The sequence below is a fragment of the Anas acuta genome, chromosome 2 (assembly GCF_963932015.1).
Source record: "Anas acuta chromosome 2, bAnaAcu1.1, whole genome shotgun sequence".
NCBI classification, from domain to species: Eukaryota; Metazoa; Chordata; class Aves; order Anseriformes; family Anatidae; genus Anas; species Anas acuta.
Genome location: NC_088980.1, coordinates 104018869 through 104039596, shown reverse-complemented (window position 1 = coordinate 104039596; position 20728 = coordinate 104018869). Strand labels below are relative to the sequence as shown.

General features: G+C 45.1%; 1 protein-coding gene across 2 annotated transcripts in view; it reads left to right on the top strand.

Annotated features, from left to right (window-relative positions):
- CABLES1 (Cdk5 and Abl enzyme substrate 1) overlaps positions 1-20728 on the top strand; it is a 55262-nt gene that overhangs the window by 15328 nt on the left and 19206 nt on the right. The window contains exons 2-4 of one of the 2 annotated variants that reach the window (XM_068671438.1): positions 6461-6532; positions 8623-8715; positions 14838-14915. In XM_068671438.1, coding sequence (XP_068527539.1) covers positions 6461-6532; positions 8623-8715; positions 14838-14915 — 243 coding nt within the window. The remainder of the gene's footprint in view (positions 1-6460; positions 6533-8622; positions 8716-14837; positions 14916-20728) is intronic. The other variant, XM_068671439.1, reaches the window with a different exon arrangement.

Here is a 20728-nt window from a genome sequence, read left to right as displayed (position 1 = left end):
CTTCCACACTGGTGATATGAATGAAAACCTTGCCCTTGTTTTTACGTATATTAAAGATCCCCCTATTCTGCAGATCTGTTACAGACCAAGTGTACGTATAGAGAGACGCATATATATAATATAAACGTGACCCAAAATTCTCAGAGTAAGTTATCAAGCCGAATTTTTAGAATAGCAGTAAATGAGCTCCAGATCTGTGTTCCTAGTGGATGCTGTGCCAGGACTATGGTTAAATAAAGATCTTGTAGGTAACTAACCAAATTCAAATCCCTGCTGGGCCAAATTGAATTACTTTTTGTGACATCCTCGTTCATTTGCATTCCCAAAGCGTGTTTCGTTTCATCTGTGGTAAGCTGAGCTGCAGCTAGCATCCCAGAGGAGCACACTTCGAGCAGTCCTAACCCACATCCTTCCTCCGGCTGATTAATCTGTAAATCCTTCCAAATTCCTCTGCCTTGCTTGTACAGCAGAGCATCCCTGAGCAAAGCGTGTGAGAGGAATCCTGAAATGGGCTCCCGTAGCACGAGAAGGGCTCTTTGTGTGTTTCATTAGGCAATACTTTGGGGTTTTTTATGAGGAAGCAGGCCGCTGGAGAGCGCAAGAGGTGGTGGTTGGTTAGCAAAAGAGAGCTGACGGCCGGGAAAAATGCCTGGAGACGCTCTGTAACAATTGTCCTTGGTTCCTTGTAACCTTTCATCAACTAAATTCATTGCTAATGAGCTGCGAATTCATTGCAGAGCCTTCAAATTGCCGCTGAGGCAGATGACAAAGGGCTTTGTTTTATGTTATCACCAAGCCCTCTCACAATGACTGCAGGCTAGGCAGCAGCACCACCTCTGGAAGAAGCCTTGGCCCCCGTGTCGTTTGTATGTTGTTTTTTTTTTTTTTTTGTGTGTGTTTTGGGTCAGATCAGGTCAGCGACCCGCCTCACGAAACACCTGAGGTAGGTCGCTGTGACTTGAGCAGTAGCTCCCCCAACCTCTTACCTTCCTCATGGCATAATATGAACGCAACATGTCTTTAGGGTGAGGTGAAGAGGGGCTGAACATGTGGGGAATCACCCCTGGGGTGGTTTGGTGCACTGAATTTTATTAATACTGGTGTGTTTTGAAGAGATCTGCCTGTCCTTGCGTCTGCAGGTCAGCGGTGCCTGAGGTACTGCCTCTGCTGCTTCAGCTCGGGCCTGGCCGTAGGTGGAGGCAGTGAAGATGGTGCTTCAGGGTTGAACCAGCACAGGGGAGACACAAACGTGAAATCTGGGTCTTGTGCCCCTTCCTCATAGTGCCAGTCAGCCCCATTTGAGGTGTTTTTCCTTGCCCTGATGATATAAAGTATCAGTAGGCCCCGCCTAGCAGAGTGCCCAGGTGCCTGGGCTGGAGGTCTCAGAGCTATGCAGTGAGAGGCGCAGGCATCTTCAGCTTGTAGCTGGATTTTCACCATGCAGCTCATAAGAACGACGTGTTCTGAATGGAGTGAACGGGCTCCTGAAAACATTTCAATTTTTAATAGAGGCATGTACCAGGGGAGAGGAACCTCAGGCTGGGAGTGTGCCAATTACAGGATGCTACGCTGAGCAGGAGACCTCAGCAGGGGGAGAGGAAAATGATCTAATCTCCTGATTCTGCTTCCCTCGATCAACCTAGGAAACACTGCACCTCATTGCAGTGACAGGGAAGAGGAAGTGGTTTGCTCTTCCCAGGGCAGCCACACTGGCTGGCCCCAGGCCCTGTCGTGACCAAGAAGAGCAGGAGAGAACTGAGCTCCCTCTTGCAAGCCCCAGGCTCAAGCTCAGAGACGTGTCAGAGCGGTTACACTTAACTATAAGGATCTCCCATTGCCTTCGTGATGGATCTTATCATTTTAGAAACTGGCCTCTGTTACTGCAGATATGTTTTTAAGTAAACACATGATTTTCTACTGAAATGCCTTTGGCATTGAAACATGGGCTAGCAGGCAAGAGAGCATTAAGCCCAGCTGATGTGTTAATATTTAAAATTATGGCACTGCTCTGCCTTGCAGTACCTCATGTTACCACAGATACCCAAAAGTATACCCAGTGTTAGATATCTAAGTTACCTAATATTGGATGTCTCTGAACTGTATGAAGTCATTGGCTTGGGCTTTAGCATACGTGGCCAAGGAGAGGTGGGCACGACCAGTGTTTGCTCCTGGGTATGCAATAGGATGGTGAGAAAAGCGCCTGATCCTGAGGGAATTTGTGGCAAATGTACCCAGAACTAGATCCAGAGTATGCACCGATTGTCACCGTCTGTGCCAGGGCTCATTTCTCAAACACAAAATACCTCATGTTAGCTTTCACTTGTTCGGTTTGATCATTATGTGCTGCTGACATGGGGAGCTCCTGTTTTCTCTGTCAGAAGAATTGTATCCAGGCAGTTCATAATGTCCAAGATGTATTTTTAGAGGGAAGATTTATTGGTCCCCATTCACATCTTGTCTAAATCTAACGTTAATTTGCAGAATGTGTTCTCCCAGATAGCATGCACATCTGGAGGCACGGTTATAATTTAGAACTGGAGGTAATCGAAGAGATACCGCGAATGAACTCAGGGAAAACAAACAGGACAAGGCAACAGTCTTAACTGTATAGTTACGCATGCAGGCAAGAATTAAAGGCTTTTTTCAGAAGTGTGTATGTGTTTCCACATGTTATGGCATCACTTGCCTGTAGCCTTGGTTTCCCAGTGCGTAGTTATGACATTTGCTTGCTCTAAAATACATCATTGGATTTTGGTAATTTAAAAGCTGGTTTTGGAGTGTAGCTTATTCAACTAGTGTCCTGAATTTTAGGATTGATTCTTTATTCTCTTAGGAACAGGTATCCTTCAGATCAGGCTCTTAGGGAGCAACACTCTTTGTGGACAGCCGTTGATATGCATCACATTACAATGCACCGAGTTTGTCAGACAGAAATTACACATGAAGGACCTGTTAGATCTTTGACAAGACAGGTCTTATCTGTTGATCAGACAAAGACTATTATGGTCTGAGTAGAAAAAGGACATAAAGATGAAGAATTTATATGTTCTTTCTAGCGCTACAGTATCTGCTCTGGCAAGCACCCTTGTTTTCGTAGGGCAGACAATTAATCTTGTTGTTTGCTCCTTTGCTACTTTTGAGTGTCTTTAATTAAGCTGGTGCCTGATGATGTCTTGCCACGATAACGTGTGTTAGGTTATGAGGTAATGGCTGTTCTGAAAAATAGAGCTGTGGCAGCGCTCTGGCACATTCAACGTAAATCACTGCTCACAAGCCTTCGGAAAGCTATCACGTTGCTGCAGAGGCAGGAGAGTGAAGCCTGAATCTGTAAATCACTGGGTACATATAATAGGGGATGTAGATTTTAGGCGCTTCGGGAACACGGAGAGATCCGCTGTCTTTAAGTGAATCTGAGTGAATTGCAGCTGTAGCTCCTCATTAGAGCTTGGGTATAGCTGATAGGAGGAGGACGGGGTGCAGAGGCAGCTGCTACGGGGAGGAGATGGTAAGCTTCAAACAGGATTTGCCTTCAGTGAATTGGGAACCCAGCTGGGGAAGGTAAAAAGAAAAGGGGCCCCAGATTCAACAACACTTGGTGATTGCTCTCCCATTGACTAGACTAAACCCTGTTTTTTTTTTTCCTTCATCAGAGATTTCTTATCACTGCCTGGTGTTGAATACATTTCCTCCCAGAATCATGCCTTCTAGCAGGGCTAAGAATTAATATCTGGAGTGGCACTGTGCAAGTTGGCTGCAAGCAACCACATCTCCCATTTTTCTATGCACGTGTGCATATGCACAGTATGCCCTTGGTAATTTTTAACAGCCTCAGGGTTTGTTTTTGCTGCGTTTGCCTTCCTGTGCGATACTGGCAAAAGACTGGAAGAAAATGAGCTGGGATCCCAGTGAAAACTGCATCCAGAGGGCGAGAGCGACTCACGAGCAGGTCAACAGCAAGCACACCCCAAAACTGTTCTTGCTGTTCGGCACGCCAGCACTACCTGCTCTGCTCTCTTCAGCTGTTGTAGGTTTGTAACCTTAGCAAGAGCAGGGGGGGATGCACACCCACAAGTTTCTCAGAAATAAAACATACTTAAAATGCAGCTCTTTCTTCCCGATTTCCTCGCTGCGCTAGAAAGTCATTACACATGGATTTAGTTTTCCTTATCTCGTGGATTATCATCTGCTGTCTTCCTTCCTTCCTTCCTGGATGGATTTATCCAGTGTTCTGATTGCAGCTCCATTTTTTTTATCACCTCCTGTCTTAAGGGGCTTACGCTTTCGTAGGCTTAATGTTATCGAGCTGAGTATTTTGCAGCAATTGACAATGAAGATAATTTTTCACAGATTGACAGGTTGGTTACAGCTAATCTTTCTGCAGAGTCCTTAACTTGGCCATCCGCTCTGTTCATCGCAGACCTTTGTTTCATTTTTTCTTCGTATTCATTTACATTGACCACACATTAATCTGACTTAGGGGAGGAGAAACAGACAACATCTAAGTCCTAAGAAACTTCCACAGGGATTCAGACATCTGGACAAAGACAAGTATGCAACCAGGGTCATGAATATCTTAGAAAATAGCCCTTTGAAACACCAATGCATCAAATATCTCTTCAGTCTCTTTCTTTGGATTTGGTTCGGAGTTTGGTTTGAGCATATTAGTAATTTCTGCGCCCATGTAACAGTTGCACAAGGACCTGAAATGTGATAAAAAGAATTTAAATATTAAACATGAGTTGTCCTCATCTGTGTGGGGCACAGGCTGCGAGTCAGCTCACAGCAGGTAAGTTCATTAGTTGCCATTTCTGGTGTAACATCCAGCTGCGGGAGGCTTACAAACGCTGGTATTTAGGTCAGCTTAATTAGGCCTCAAAGTAAAGATTGAAAAGTGGAATAATTGCACCTACTTCGTTGCTGCTGAGCTTCTCCAGTGAAGAGAGGCAGTTCGGAGCAAAGTTGCCGGGCAGTATGAAGTGATTTCGGCAGAGGTGCTGCAAATCCTCAGCAGTGCTCCTGTGCCAGGAGCCCAGCTGATGAAAAGCAACAACTCTGGGGAGAGATGAGAGACGCTGTGATATCCCTGCATGTCCCTGGAGGTTTCTGTGTGACCCACACTTCTTCATTTCTTCCATCGAAGGCTCATAAAGCCTCATATAGGGTACAAAGAGGTATTAAAGCAACAGCTCTCATTTGCTGCATCAGTGGTGCTGGTGGCTGAAACATTCAACTTCTGTCTGTGGACCCATGCAGAAAATAGAGGGGGGATTCCTCCTCACCTGGATTTCTCTCCAGAAGAGCTTCTCTATGTCCTCTGACTGTGGATGCAGCAGAGGGAGCATCTGTGGGCACAGGAGACAGGTATTTGCTGTCTTCTTACATGCCAGCAAGTTCAGCACACCCTAAAATATAGGCTTTTTATATTTTCTTAGCAGTTTGAAGGCATATCCTATCTTGTAGCAGGGCTTGATTCTGAAATTCGAGGTTAGACAAAGCCCAAGGGGATTTAGGTTTACATATTTTCCTAATAGGATTATGCTTCACACTTGGTTGTTTTAGAAATTGTTTGAGGTTTTCTTTTTTTTTTATGATTTGCTAAATGCTTGAAAACCTGCGTGTACATTCAGAGTGTCCTGCAATGTGTTGTCTGGGGGTTAGCGATAGAAATCTGGTGTTTGACCTAGTAGTAAACTAAATCACTGACCCTCGGGGTTATTTTGATCCGAAAACATTTTGGTAATCTGATTTCCAGCACGGCTGCAGGAACAGTTGAAGCAGAGCGACTGCAGGGGCTAGCAAATTGCAAGAAGGATTAGAAACTGCTTACGCTGGCATCAGTGAAAACAATTTATTGTGGAAATACAGCCCGGGAATAAAGTAGTGAGCAGCCTTCCAGCCACAGGGCTCGTGGGTGGGTTGTGTCGTACACGCGGTTCCTGATTTGCGGTGGTTTGGGGGAGGCCTGGGTGCAGCTGGGTGCTGGGGCTTCTTCTTGCCCACCAGGACAATCAGAAAGCTGGAAGTGATAAGATTTCCTTCACAACTTCCTTTCTGTGACGGTGGGGAGGGGTCTGACTCAACCGTAGCAAACTGGTTTAAAACCCACATTATTCTGTCAAAGACCCTGTACTTAAGATACTGCAAGCTGTAGCACAGCAAGTGAGGGGCTGCTGGAGGTGGGTGTTAAACCTTAAAGGAAGGAAAACCTGAAAGCCCAAACTAAGGAGAAGGACCTGTTGGGAAGGTGGAGTTTGAGTTGCTGTTTTGATACAGGAGTTTGGTTCTGATTGGAATCAAATGGATTTAATATGATAAGCAGAAAAAAAAAGAAACTTGGTTAATAACCCAAACATACGGCTCAGATACATAACTCTGGTTTGTGAACCTTTCTAAAGAGCAGCTCCAAGTAGTTTGCTGTGCACTCTAACCGGTGGCGATGTTTTGTGTTTTTTCCCTGCAGACGTCGGCTGATCTCCCAGCGATCTTCTCTGGAGACTTTGGAGGACATTGAGGAAAATGCCCCACTAAGGAGGTGATTTTATTTGTTCCCTGTCTGGTTGTTTGTCTGTGAGGCACATACGTGGACAGGCTTGCTGTCCCTGCACGTGCTGAGAAGCAGCTGAATGTACACATTAAGGCATTTTTCATGTTGGTAAAGGTATTATAATGTCACACACCCTGTGAGGTGGTAGGTGATAGGAATTACACGGTTCCTGGCTGCTTCAATAAAGTAAGCCCTTTAAGGTTAGTAATTTTTTAGCATCATTGTTGTTTATGGATTTTTAAGGATTTTCTCTCAGCACACACATCTTGTTTCACCAGCCAACGTCACTGTCCCTGCGTGCTGATTCGTGGCTGCTGCTTCATTGCTAAATCCTCTCCCATCCACGTTACATCATCAGCTTCCTTGCGGTTTCACTTCTGCGTCCAAGAGGCCACAGCCCCTCTGGGGACTGCAGCAATTAGGCACCCGGCAATCCTCCGGAGTGCTGGAAAACGGAGCAACTGTTTTAACAGCTCAGAAACGGGCCGATCAGTAATCTGACCAGCGTGTGGTAGGCTTCCAGGTCAGCTGTTCGGCTAGGCAGCAGCTTAATTTTGAATGTCTCTTTATCCCGGGCCCTGTCACTCAGCTGGTTTATGCTGGTGTTTAGCCTCTGGCCTTGTTTACCCACACGCACCTTGGCTGTCTCTCCCCACCTTGAAGCAAAGACTTCATAGCAGAGGCTCTACCGGCTGGCCCGCTACCAAGCCTTGATTATTTTTACAAAGCTCGCTGCTGAACGCTTACCAGCGTGTTGTGAAGCGCCCTCATAAATGATTCAAACGCATCTAATTGGCAAAAGATAGAAGCAAAGCGTGGCTGGCGAGGCCACGTTTCTATTTGCTAATTTGCAGAGCTGTTGGTAGCACCGCTCTCTCGGTGGTATTTTCCTGCAATGAAGGAAACGAGCCTAATTGCAGCCATAGGGCGAGGGAATTGCGGGGATTTGACCAGCAGGGGAAGGCAACAATAGCACGGTGGTGGGGTTCCCCCCCTTGGGGCTCTGGCCGGGCATGGTGATGGCATTTGGGGACGGCAATGGGGACTGGCAGCCCCTGGTGCTTGGGACCAGTAGGCTGCGGTTTCAGTCCTACAGAACAGCCTCATGAGGTCAGGAAGCTGAACTCTGTCTACATATAGGAGAGGATGGGGAAAAAATGGGCTCGTGGGGTCCCCTGCACCAGAGAAAGCTGCTTCTCCCTTCAGTCCCATGGAGGATGCAGTGCCTGCAGCCCTGGCTGCACACCGAGCTGGGGAGTTATCGCTACTGCCTGTGCTCTGTGACTTGGAACAGAACAGCAACGAGACGAAACGGAGAGAGCTTTCACAGTGTGCGTTGTGCTTTCAGTTGATTAAAAAGAGCAAGGCTGGAAGGAGGGAGGGAGCGCTGTTTGTCTCATCGCTCCTTCCTCTGGCAATTCCTTTCTCTAATTGCAATTTTAAGAAGTGTGTTTGCATGTAAAATAGATTTAAGCGTTGATGCTTTGAGGGGAAATTTCTCTCTGAGGTAATTCATTTTATTTTCTGTTGTTCTCTATGCTGTCAGGAACGTGGAAAGTGATATTTAGAGTTAAAAGCAAATACAAATTATCCTTGTAAATAAGAGATTTTAAGTCTTTCTAAAATTAAAACAAGAAAGAACTTTCCTCAGCAGCTCCCTTATCAGTAGCCAAAGAGGTTACGAAAGTGTGGGTGTTGGTGTGAGCAGAAAAAAATGCAGAAAGATGTACCAGGTTTTGTTTTACTTTTTTTTTTTTTTTTTTCCCCTCCCAAAGCTTGAGCTAAGCTGTCACAACGGATTACAGGAAGTTTTATTTCGCTGAGATTTTTTTTATGTGTTTTTCTGCGTGAAGGGAGGGGTGGTGGTGCCTTTTCTTATTATTATTTTAAATATTTTTTTTAATTCGAGCTGTCACATTTCCAGACTTATTGTCTTCATTGTTCTTGCTGATTCCTAAAACAGGGTGACTCGAATCATTTGTCTAGTCTTTCCTTCCTGCCTTTGTGTAGACTTCTCAGCTGTACAGCAGGGAACTCAGCTCTTTTTTTTTTTTTCCCCCAACCGATTTGTTTTTCAGATGTCGGACTCTCTCAGGATCACCCAGACCAAAGAACTTTAAGAAGGTCCATTTTATCAAGAACATGCGGCAACACGATACCAGAAACGGCAGGTACTGTGCTGCTTCTGCAAAGGCAACTTGTGGGGCACGGGGGCATGGGGAGGTTCAGCATCCCCCTGAAACAGTGCAACAAGCACTGCCTGTTACCAAATGTATAGTCAATACGGGCCATGAAAGCAGTTTGTGAAAGTGCAGGCTCCTTTCTTGAGTGAAATCCAAGTCAAAGGCAGTGCTAGTTGATTTTTAGGACCTGTGTCTCCATAATACAGATACCTGTGGAAAAGGAAGATCGGTGGTGCTGTCAGGAAGCGGAGCATAATCTGGTTCCAGCGCTTTGAGGATAGTGCCAGGTGCTAGGAGTGAGAGAGGCACATGGCTGAACCTGCCTGGAACCCATTTAGCAATGGCTGAGTGATATTTCAACAGCTATTAGCGAGTGCAAGGGTAAGCACAGGGTTCGCTGGGTTGTCAGGGCTGCCTATTGAAGGAGGCTTACCAGACAAGTGACTCAAGAAAACAGCTGGAGGGAAAGGTATTAAGATTATCCCAAGTCTCACAAGATGAATTATAGAAGTGACAGGTTCTGATCGCACCATTGTGTCCTCCCAGCTGCAGAGCGCTCTGTAAATGCACAGGTGGGGATGGTTGTGACAAGCGGGATCCTTCTTTTCAGGGCAGACGTAGGCAGAAAGGGTACGTGGGGACACCAGGAGATGTATGGAAAGGTGTGGCTGTGGTCACACGTGCACCCTGCACTCTGATGTGCAGTACCCAGATTGCAGCCACAGGCACCAGTGCAGCATCAGGCAGCCAAGATTTCCCTCGCTTCAGTGACACAGTGTCTGTCTTCTTCCCATCAACCAAGTAGGTTCTTTATTCCAGTGCCATCCAGCTCAGAAGAGAAAATAATCCCACCTTGCTTACAAAGACATCTGTGTTGTGTTTTTTTTCCTTCCCCAGCCTATTTCCCTTATGCCTTATGATATTATTCTTGTCCTTCCAAACCTGAATAGGTTACCTGAACAGGTTTCACATAGACAGAGCTTTCCTGCTGAGAGCTGACCCTTGCACATACCTGTCCTCGTACAACTGTAGTGGCCAAGAGCCCCATCTGGGGAGTGATTTGTGGGTCTAGTCGGTGATTTTAATCAAATGTGGAACCAGATCAATAGAAATTCTGACATAACATCGAACCACAGTTTTTATGAATCGAATTCCGGGAGGTGTCACTTGGCTAGAAGAAAAATTTCCTTGCCTTTATTCTCAGATGTACGACTGAATGCAGTGAAAGGTAGTAATCAACATCAATACTGCAGAGCGCGGCTCTGGGAGATGAGGGTTTTTTAGAAACAGCTTTTGTTGCAGACAGTTGTGTGCAGAGCTGTTGACTTGACTATTGTCTGACTAGCAGACGATTATTGTCTAAACAACGAATACATGTGTAATCAAACTCTTAAAAAAAAGCTCTCTAATTTTAGCCTGGTTTGTGCATAAATATATGCGTGCTCTAGGAATTTCTTACAGCAAAAAAAACCTCCACACTTATAAAGTATTATGCAAATTTCACAGAGAATGAGTAATTCCTGAGATATGCATATAAAACAAAGACATAAACTTGAAATATTACCTGTCAAAAAACGAAAAAACACTTGGTTTGTAAACGATCTACAGAATCACTCATTTTCTCCAGCCGTTGCAAAAATGTATGTGTAGGTTATGTGCGGCATTTTGTCTTAATTTGTGTTACGTCACTCATTATGTCTGATAACAACAGAATATTTTTGTAGCTCAGAAAACACAGCCGAAGCTTTTGTTATTCAGCTGGCTCCTTATCTTTATCAGCAGACACAGTTTTCCAGAATATTTCCATAATCATAATAAGGATCCCTTTATCTGCAGGACAGATACAGTAAGAACAAGATACACAGCTCGTTAAATGCTTTCCATCCTATGGACAAAGAGCCACAGCGATGTTAGCTAAAAATAAAATGTAAAGGCAATACTTTCTGTCTCCCTGAAGCTGGCTGAGTCCAGCAGTAAGTAATCTGAGCACGTACCCTGCTTTTCCAGGGGGGCTGGATGCTGTTGCAGTCACTGCTGTTGGCATTCGGGCTGAAAGGGGCCCCTGGAAATTCAGTTCAATGTGCTTCATGTACTCAGCCCCAAATCAGCAGAGGTGCTCAGTCCCTTTGGACCTTTGATACTGGTGTCCTCCACAGCTCCCTGTGACACAGAGGAGCCCCAGGTATTGCAACGGATGGGAAATCCTCCTGGCTCTCCTTCCCTTTGCCCAGGACCTCGTCCCAAGCAGCTCACGTGTGGTCGTGCAGGAAGGCTGAGCTGGGCTCCCTGAGCTGTCTGAAACCTGCAACCCTTCGGTCGCTGCACGACAGCCTTTCATGTGGCTTGACTTGAGGAACTCAGCTTTGAAAGCATCCACACTAGTGTGTTTTTTAGCGGAGGATTTGAGAGCTAGGCTTCAAAATAGCTAGTGCTTTCAGTAATTGTTTCACTGGCACTAGACCAAGTTGTTCCACTGGCACGTGGCCAGGTTTCACAGCAAAGAAACATGCGGTGTGGGTGACAGCTCAGGGCTCCTTTTCCTTTTGTGATCTGCCCCTTTTGGGGCTCTTAACCTCTGATAAGTCACTGTCCTGTAGTGCTGAGAGCTCTTCCCCTCCCAGCCCTGGAGGTGGCACGTGTTGAGCAGCGATACTCCGGGTAGAGCCTTCGGCAGTCCTGCACAAAGGCAGGACGGGCTGTGGTTAAAGTTAACAGCTCAGGTATTTGAGCACTGAGGAAAAAACACCTGTACCCAGACCGCAGCATATCAGCGATGCCTTGTAAGGCTCCCTGTTGATAGGTTTGTGCGCTGGTTAAACCAGTTTCTTCAGATCTGTAGGGATGTGGCTTATTAAAGGAAGGGGAAAATTAGGTTTCCTAGACTGCACTATCAAAGCAATCTTGTGAAGTAAGACAAAATAAATTTGCCCATTAAAAGACAAAGACAAGCCAACCCGTCCTACAAATTAGCAAATGTAGCCACCGGTGTGTGGTTTCACCCTGTGAGACCTAGGGACTTTACTCAGCAGGCTTAGTGGTGGTCCCTTCCACAAGCTGTGAAGCAGAAGATGTCCCATCTAGCAGAAACGGGCCACCAAAATAGCAACGTGAGCCACCTGAGCAAACAATCCAGGGTGAGAACGCGACAAGAACATTTCTGGGGTCATCCTATATAGCAGTAAAACAAGACCCCTCTCCCACTCCGTGCGATTTCTCGTTAGCGTAGGATTCTGTGCCAAAACCAAGCAGGACCCATAAGCTACAAGAGGTCTTGCTGCCCTTTTAACGGTGGTGATGCACCCGTGCACAGCAAAAGGCTGGCTGTTTGTGTGTCCTCACTACTCTCAAACAGTTTTAAATAGGTCCAGCATAAACTTGGGAGGCTGTAGGGTGATGTCCAGACCTGTAGTTTGTGTTCATCCTTGCCTGCAGGGGAGCAAAGTCTTGCTACTCAGACGTTTTCAGTGACATATGAGGGCATTACTAACAGCTGAGAGCCTTGTGCTCTGTAAAGTTTTGTAGTTTTATAGTACAGACCTCATTAAAGAAACTGGGAGGTGAGCTTTTACAATCCCAGACAGCTGCACGTTGTCAGAGCTCTCTTGCAAAAGAATGGTTTCCCAAAGCTATAGCAATTAGTACAACTTTTTGGGAAAATGAGAGTGTTAGAGAGTAGAAACCTTTTCACGAAGTAATTTTAAACGTGTCTACATGGCACAATGGCAGTCAGGGCACGTAAACCCACTCTGAGTCAAGCTGCTTCTGATATCCAAGATAGCTCAATCACAGTTGCACAGCATCGTAGACACTGATGAAGAGCTGAAATCCAGAAAAATGCTTTTCTCTCATAAACAATAACTCTATTTTCCTGAAGAGCAGCCAGCTTCCCCCACACTTTCTTCTCCAAAGCATGCTTTATGACACATATCTGGATTTTCTGGTCCAGCAAACCACTGTCAGCCCTCAGATTTATTTGGTTTCCACACGTATCGTCAAACCTCTGAATAAAATGCTGTTTTTCCCTCTGTGATCAGCTTCTGACCGCTGCCATGCCTGGTTCTCTTCCAGGCCAGCTCCTAAGTCTGTTTGGCACCAGCCTCTATCCAGTAGCCCTGCAAGCAGAGGCTTTGTGGCAGCCTGGCTCTGGAGGCCCTTGCTGGGAGAGGCTATGCACTCATCTCCCTCTCTTCAAGATCTTTATGTAGTGAAGGTCCCGTTTCATGGAAACAGGGACAGTGTTTGATTCCCAAGGGAAAGAATTCTGAAAAAAAAATAGAGGCTGGGCTGATGCTTTCTGTTTTCTTTCTGATCTGATTCCTTCTGATACACGCAGCAAGTTTCTGGTGATTTCCCATTGCTGTTTCCACTGGAAGACGTGGAAAGCACCAGTTTGTTTTCCTTCAAGAGGATTTTTTTTAGGGAGTTGTAGGGCATCAGTGGAAGAGCTGGATTTCCAGAAGCAGCCAGAGGGAGTGGGGGAATATGCCTGGTGGGTGCTGTGGTTCTCTGAATTCCGGGAGGCCTTCTGATGTCAGCCTTGAAACGTGTGCCAAGTTTCATACATCAGCAAACGAGGCTTTCAGTGAACAAGCAAGCTGTTGTGAGTAGCAACTCTTCAGCAATAAACAGTGGCAAGCACAAAATTAATCATACGCCAGTTTTTGTTTTTTTTTTTCTCCTTGTGGCCTGCCTTTCTCAAATGTGACAAAATTATTCTCCCTGCTTTATAACTTACTGCAGCACCCTGGGGACATCGTATCAGATATATTTGCCATAGGTAAGGGCTGTTACAGAACTCCATATCTGCTGCAGGAGAGTTTCCTAATGTTGTACATGGGTTTATTATTAGAAACCCTTTGCTATTAAAGGGTAAATACTGCTTTGCTTTGAAATACTCTTTTAAGGAAGAAAATAAAATCGCTATAATAGAATGATCCAGGAAAAGGAAAATTGATCATTCTGCATTTTTCCAAGGAGATAATACTTGCATGCAGCAGCTCCCTGGGGAACCTAAGCCTTTTCCAAGAAATGTGACTAAGCCAAGCTGCTCCCATAAGTAAACAATACCTTAAAAGAATGTAAAAGGTTTAAGATTTAGAGATGTATATGGTGATTTTCAGACGATAAAGAACAAAATAGATTGCTAGGGTTTATCATCCAACGTTGACCAGTATAGGACAAAAATTTGGGTGAAATCCCCTCACCACAGAGACCCGTGGCAGACAACATCAGGAAAATCAGTGCTGAAGAGCAGAGTGAGGAAGTGAAATAGCCCTGACAACCAGCCTAGCAATAGGTCCTGGCACTCTGGACCACAGGTGGAGACTTTCAGGAAGGTGAAACACAGGTAAATTGTTACACTAACCAGGTTAGAAGTGTATGAATGACCATCACCAGATCTAAGAGGGATTTGAGGGGACGTAGTCTGTCGGCCAGTTTTAGGGGAAAGAAGGGTCTTTTTCAGTGTATGTTGTACAACTGCTGGGGTCCTGAAGCTAATGAGGAAAGCTGGTATATTTATAAATAATCACTTATTTATTGCTATTGCATATCTTAACATTTTGATCAAGTTTCTCTTGGCTTCTTGCCCTAAAACTTGAATTATGCTGCTGTTGGAAGTCCATGTAGCTTTATGGAAAGTGGGCCTTGACCTCAGGGTTGTTCTGATGTAACTTGATGATATGTCCGAGGCTGATGGCTCAAGGTTATAGTGCAGGTGTAAAACAGATAGATTGCTTTAAGGTATTTAGTTTAATGCCACCCATATTGCAGATGACGCAGAGATTTGGAGACTGGTTGAAAGCACGAGGTGTTTGCTGTTAGAGCTGCCTGCATTCTGAGATCAGCTCTGTGCAGGCAAACAAATCACACTTCCATGTAGCCAAATGCTGAGCTGAGTAATGAACGAAGGCAAGCCATCTTCACAGGAGGAGGGAGCCAGTCCTGACAGCTAGTAACGGAGACAGACGTTGTGCTGGAGGAGAAGGGGTGAGGATGGAATTTTTGTGCTGATGAATTCCTCGACAATGACACCTGTTGCTTTGTTGCTTATTGTGGCGGGATTTTTAAATTTTAGTCTTTGATTTCTTTTATTTTCTTTTATATTTTAGAATAGTCCTTATCAGCAGCAGAAGATCCTTCTGTAGCATATTTTCAGTGCTGCCATATCGAGACTGTACCCAAGTCGGGTATGTATACTTATACACATCCTACCTAGTCTTTCTGGGCCTGCATGTAGAGCTGGGTACGGACAAGAGCATGACAGAGGCTAACGCTTTGAAACATCTGCTCCGAGAAGGGAAGAGAGGAGTGCATTTAGAAACGTTTGCATCGTGGGTCGTTACCAGGTTAAAACTACAATCCTCGCTTCCCAGTTTATTTATCTGTGCTGTGGTATCTTCGGTTACTAAACTGGAGAAAACTGGCCTCCTGAATTCTGCATTCGTGAAAAATGCCTACAGCCTGTATTGTTTCTTCTGCCTTCACCCATCTTTGATAAAACATGCATTTTAGACAGCGCTTTTATTTTATAAGCAGTGCTAACTTTCTGGTTCTCCCACATGCCTATGGTGTTACTGTATCTAGACTTGCATTACTACAGAGAAATAATTGAATCTAACCATAATGGCTTTTCATTGTACTTGTAGGCAGTGGTCAGATCATTCAGTTAGTGAAAAGAGAGTTGTGGTAATGCTGACAGATTGTTTTGGCACTGATGCCATCCAGATTCTTAGCAGCTCTGAGCGACTTCCCTGGAGCTGACTGACAGCCCTGAAAGTGCTGAGCCACTGGACCTCTGACGGATATCTGGATTTGAAGCAGTTTCTCCAAAGACTGAGAAGGCTTTTTCCTCTTGCAGTGAAACTGCAGAAGTGGAGGAAACTGGGTTTAGCTAGGAAATGTCATCTCGCAGTCTCTGGGGCACGACCTGCCAGGGGCCGTGCTGGCGGCAGCTCCGTGCCTCTGGGGCAGAGGTTTGAAGCGTGGCCTCCTGCCAGTGAGCTGAGAGCTGCCTGTGGCCGGCATTGGCTCAGTGCCTGCAGGACACAAATCTGGGGGAAATATTCAGATGATACGGGGAGGTGGTTTTGAAAAACCCACAAATAGAAATGAAATTCATCCAGAGCACAAAGGGTGAACGTGGCTCAAATTTTTTCTGCCATCTATTTAATTCTGGAGAGTTGTTCGCCACAAGCTGCTCGTGCATCAGTAATTCAAAACAAAGGGAGATTATTTTTAATGCAGACAGGAAAGGAGGTACCTGTGTAGGAAAGCTGACTTGCTCTCCTGTGTCTTACAGTAAAATTTTTCCCATAATTAAGCAGGGATGACACATCAGGCAAATCCTTGACAGACTGGCAGCTCTGTTCATTCTTCTTCGGTGCACTGTCATTCATTTATGGTCATTGCCCTGTGGAAATTGCCTCTTTATTGAAAACTGAATATATTTTGAAATGCTGATGATTGGTTACATCTTCTAAATTACAGCAGTAATGAACCCAGCTCCACGTCTAAATATTATTTCAATATATAATGTCTCATACCGTGCTTGCAAGAAGGGATTGGGGTGAGTAGATAGAAAGTGCCTGCACACAGCAATCCAGCCCTGCTCTCTAGGTTAAAAAGCCAAGATTAAAAAAAAAAAAAAAAGCCCTCTGTCCTTCTTCCAAAGCATCAGAGGAAGAGAGAAACAATTAAATGTCACCTCCTTCCAGGAACAGCTGGTGCGAAGAACAGACGAGGCAGTATGTCAGGAACTGTAGCCGCTCTGTTCGGGCTGCACAGCGGCTGCTGACTGCTTTGCACATTTTGGATGCGTGGTAGGAGGGGGGAGAGACATCGGTACCTTTTTGAAGCTTTGCAAGGACAGCACCCTTTAGCTTTGCTTTCTGGGTGTCTCTGGATCACTGCTGCAGCTGTTCCGACTGGTTTGTGGTCTGCAAATGTTACTGAATGGGTGAGGAGAAGAAATAAATAAATCCAGGGAACTTCAGGCCTGTCCTCAAATGAAACAGAGCGGATGGAGTAAGCCCTGGGAGGAGTGGGAGAGCGGGGTGGACATGGAGGGGACACCACTTGCTGTGACAAGGAGCACAGGGCAGAGCTGCTGCTGCTTCTCCACCTCGGCTCTGACTTGCAGGCTCCACGGCCAGTGAGGAAATCTCCAGGCACAGCTGTGCCCTGGGGAGGCTGCCAGCCCTGGCTGTGTGGCAGGCAGCAGAGAAGAGTCCTCCTGTACCAATGCTGGCAGCTGAGCTGCTCCAACAGTTCTGTTATAAAAACCTGCCCGAGAGGCAGCTCCTGCCGACACAGCTGAGTGTGAAGGGAAGCATGCTCCAGAGCAGTGCAGGGGTTGCTGGTGAGGGAAATTATTTGCTCTACTTCTCTCTGTTTTGTTGGAGAGAAGCAAAAAGTATAGAGAGTGATGTGTTGGGGAGAAAAATAAGTCATGAACAGTCGTTATCCCTGGAATTGTGTGTCCTCAGAATTTTGTCCTTACCTTTTATGTGGTGGAAAACTAATGCTCTGGCTTACAGTGCTTTTCTGCAAGAGGAAGGGGAGAATTACTGCCGAGATTCATTCCCAAAGGTTTCGAGATGCATTCCTGCTGCTGAAACCACTGAGAGGCAGGTACTTGTGTGGATCTGGGCCGTAATTTCTCCTCTTCAGGTCTGGTTACGGTGAGGCTGCCCACATCTCTGCAGGTGGTGTGGTGGCAGGCACAGCTTCGCCAGTCTCCATGGCCAAGAGCAGGGCAATGGATGGGAGCAGAGCTTGCTTTTCTTCCCCCATCTAGACCACCAGAGCAGCTGCACGAGCAGGCATAGCCAGGTGAAATGAGCGTAAGGGAGGTTGTACAGCATGTCAGGAGCTGAAAGAAGCAGGAGTCTTGCCAGCTGCCTTCCCTTGGCCTCTGAAGTCCTAAGTTAGCAGATCCTGTGCACTGCTTAGTGGTGGCTAAGGGCAGCAATGAGGGAGTTGCTCCATACTGTGAACAACATGATAGTTTTATTGCCTTTCTTATTAAATTAACACACACACAAACTCTCATTATCGTTACAGGCCAGTCTGCAGAGGCATGTATTATCAGCAGCACTGCTAATACTGGCTGAATGCTTGCCTTTGATGATGCTTTTATGCCATTTGAAATCATTGTGTGGTGCACAGGTTAGTGGTAAGGCAATTCAAGGGCTGCTACTAGAGCTGCAGAATCACTTTGGCAGCTGATACTTTTTTCCAATGTGCTGGAGATCTTCGCAGCTGAAAGGTATTCACAGGCTGGGTTTTGCTGCTGAGCAAAATCTTGCTCACCTGTGAAACATGCCCACACGTGGAAGTTACCAAACGGGGATTTTGCAGTAACATTGACAAACAAAACTCCAATTCTCCATTGCTTACGTGCTCCTGGGGCTTCTTTAGGCACCACTTCTCCTTTGACTTTGACAGTACAGTTCTGGCAATCCTCTTGGGCGATGTTGGAGGTGCTCCAAGTGGCCTGCAGGACTCAGTGGTAGTCCGAGAGCAATCCAGGTCTCATTCATATTCTAAAAGCCTGAGCATTTCCAAAAAAAAGGAAATGATAATGTATGTCTGTCATTGTTGATGGTGTTACAAAGGAGGAAAAAGGTACCGTATTGTGCTTCCTCCAGGAGAAAAAGGCAGTGAAGTTGGTTGTTTTTATAATTCTGTTGCTTTATTATATTTTTTTTTTCTTTGGCACACGTCCTTATGGCTCACAATTTAAAAACATGTTTTTGAAAAGGGGCTTTTTAGGCTAGGATTTTGTTAATAACAAAAACTAAGCTTTATTATTATTATTTTTTTTTAATTCACAGATTATAATCATCCCTATCCTAGCATTTTTATTCTGTAATGTTGCTAGAGCCTTTTAAGAGCTTCCAAGTTTCTGTAGAGCTCTGCCCAGAAGTTGAATGTAAAGGAGCCGGGGAAGGAGGAGAGCTGGAGGTATCAGAGGGATTTGGCACTGCAATGTGGCTGGTTTGACATTCAGCTATCAGCCGTGGGGTCAGAGTGGCTGACTGTCACTGAGGCTGGAGGCAATGAGCTGGAGTACAAAAATACCAGAGCATCAGATAGTGCGTGTCACAAAAACAGCCAATTCGCCTCGTGTTGTATTCTTCATGGCACTGAATTCATTAAGGGGTTAGAAACTTATCCTGCAGAAAGGATAACTGCTGAATATTGCTCTTTGGTAGGAGAATTATAAGAATTATTAAGCCAGATATAAGAATTTATCTGGCTAAACCTGCCTCCAGTTAAGGAAAATAATACGGTATCAGTAATCAAATGGACTGGAACACGGAAAATCGATCGTTCTTCTGAAGTAAAGCGTTAAGTCAGTAGATAAAAAGAATTTGTGTCCTTCTCAGCACTGCTGCAAACCAGTTTCATCCAGTTTCTAAAGATAAATCATCACCGAATTTAACTTTGCCCATTGAAGTCCTGACAAGAACACTAAGGAGTTCAATGATACGACGAGCAAGCAGTTTTCAATACCATCATCCCAAATAACGTGCAGCCACAGCGATCAATGAGCCCAGAGGCCAGGCATTCCCAAAGGGTTTCATTATCCAAATCTTTGTTCGTCCTCAGTGTTTAAACTGGGGAAGAAAGCCGTATGCAAAATGAGGCAAAAAGGAACATCTAGATGAGCTTGTCTCACACACTGCACCTGAAACACTGCACCTCACACACTTATGGAAGGACACCGAAATCTGTGTGATTTTTTTTTCCTACACAGCATGGCATTTTTAAACTAATCATCTCACAGGTGAATTTTATAGATCCACCATTAGCTCATTTTTATGAGGTTTCCTGTTCCCTTAGATTGAAATGAAGTGATAAATCCCAAAAGCTAATAGGCTTCAGTTCTGAACTTTTATTCCGTGTCGGGCAAAACATCAAGATGAGAGCTGACACCTGAATATGTCTGGAGAGATTAAAAGGATGCTGGCCCATTAGAGCAATCTTTCCACGAGCTTCTCCACCTCCTTTCCCGGTAAATTGCAGCTTGAGATGTTGTTCTAGCAACACTAATGGCAATTAGGATCTGAAAACTCGCAGTCAATTAAAGCCAGCAGTCTCAGTCAGTCGGAGCTCTGCTGTAGAACTGGCGGGCAGCACATCTTTTCCAAAGTTTTCATTGTCCTCGTCCCTATAAACGCAGACAATAAGTAGAAATTATTTACAGTGAGGGATAAGACCAGGATTTTTTTTTTTTGACATCCCATGAACCGCCTTTGTTTTTGGAATAAATCTGGGCAGTCAGGAATCACTAAGCATAAAGCACAAACACAAAAAGGTTGCATCTCTAAGTAACGCATATCAGGTTCCTTTCGCAAAAAGTAGAAGGCTTTTTCATGCATCTAGAAATGTGTTTAATATTTAATGGACTCCTAAATTATTCACGAGTTAAAGTGTTCAACTGTTGCTGACACTTAAAGAGCAAGCGCCCAGCAGGACTCTTGCATGGGGCTTTATAGATCACGTCAAAGCACAGGGTCTGGCTCATTAAAGAGATGTTCTATTCATGAAAGAGCAGGTAATGCAGTTTATATTCACTTATATATATAATACAGTTTATATTCAGTTTATGTTCTGTTAATCTTTGCCTGACACAGGCTGAGAATTCCTGTTTTGATTCTCTTTTACCTGTTTGGTAAAACTTTTCACCATCCCCCAACAACTTTGGATTCACAAGTCACCCAGTACCGTTCAGGAAAATGAGGTGGTGAAACTAACTTGCTTTTTCTCCCTCAGTCTTGAGTGTAGTTTCCAACACCACCCAGGAGCACGCTTTCTGGAAATGGTACGCACAAATAGAGCATGGGCATTTATGTAAATCAGGGTAACTCCCCAAACATTACCAAAAACTGGGGTCAAGTTTTTTGCCTTCTGTGGAAATGGCATCCTGATCTTGCGATTTCCTTCAGCTTTCCCTGCTCGAATAAAGTAAAGCTAGCAAAATTATGTTCCTGTG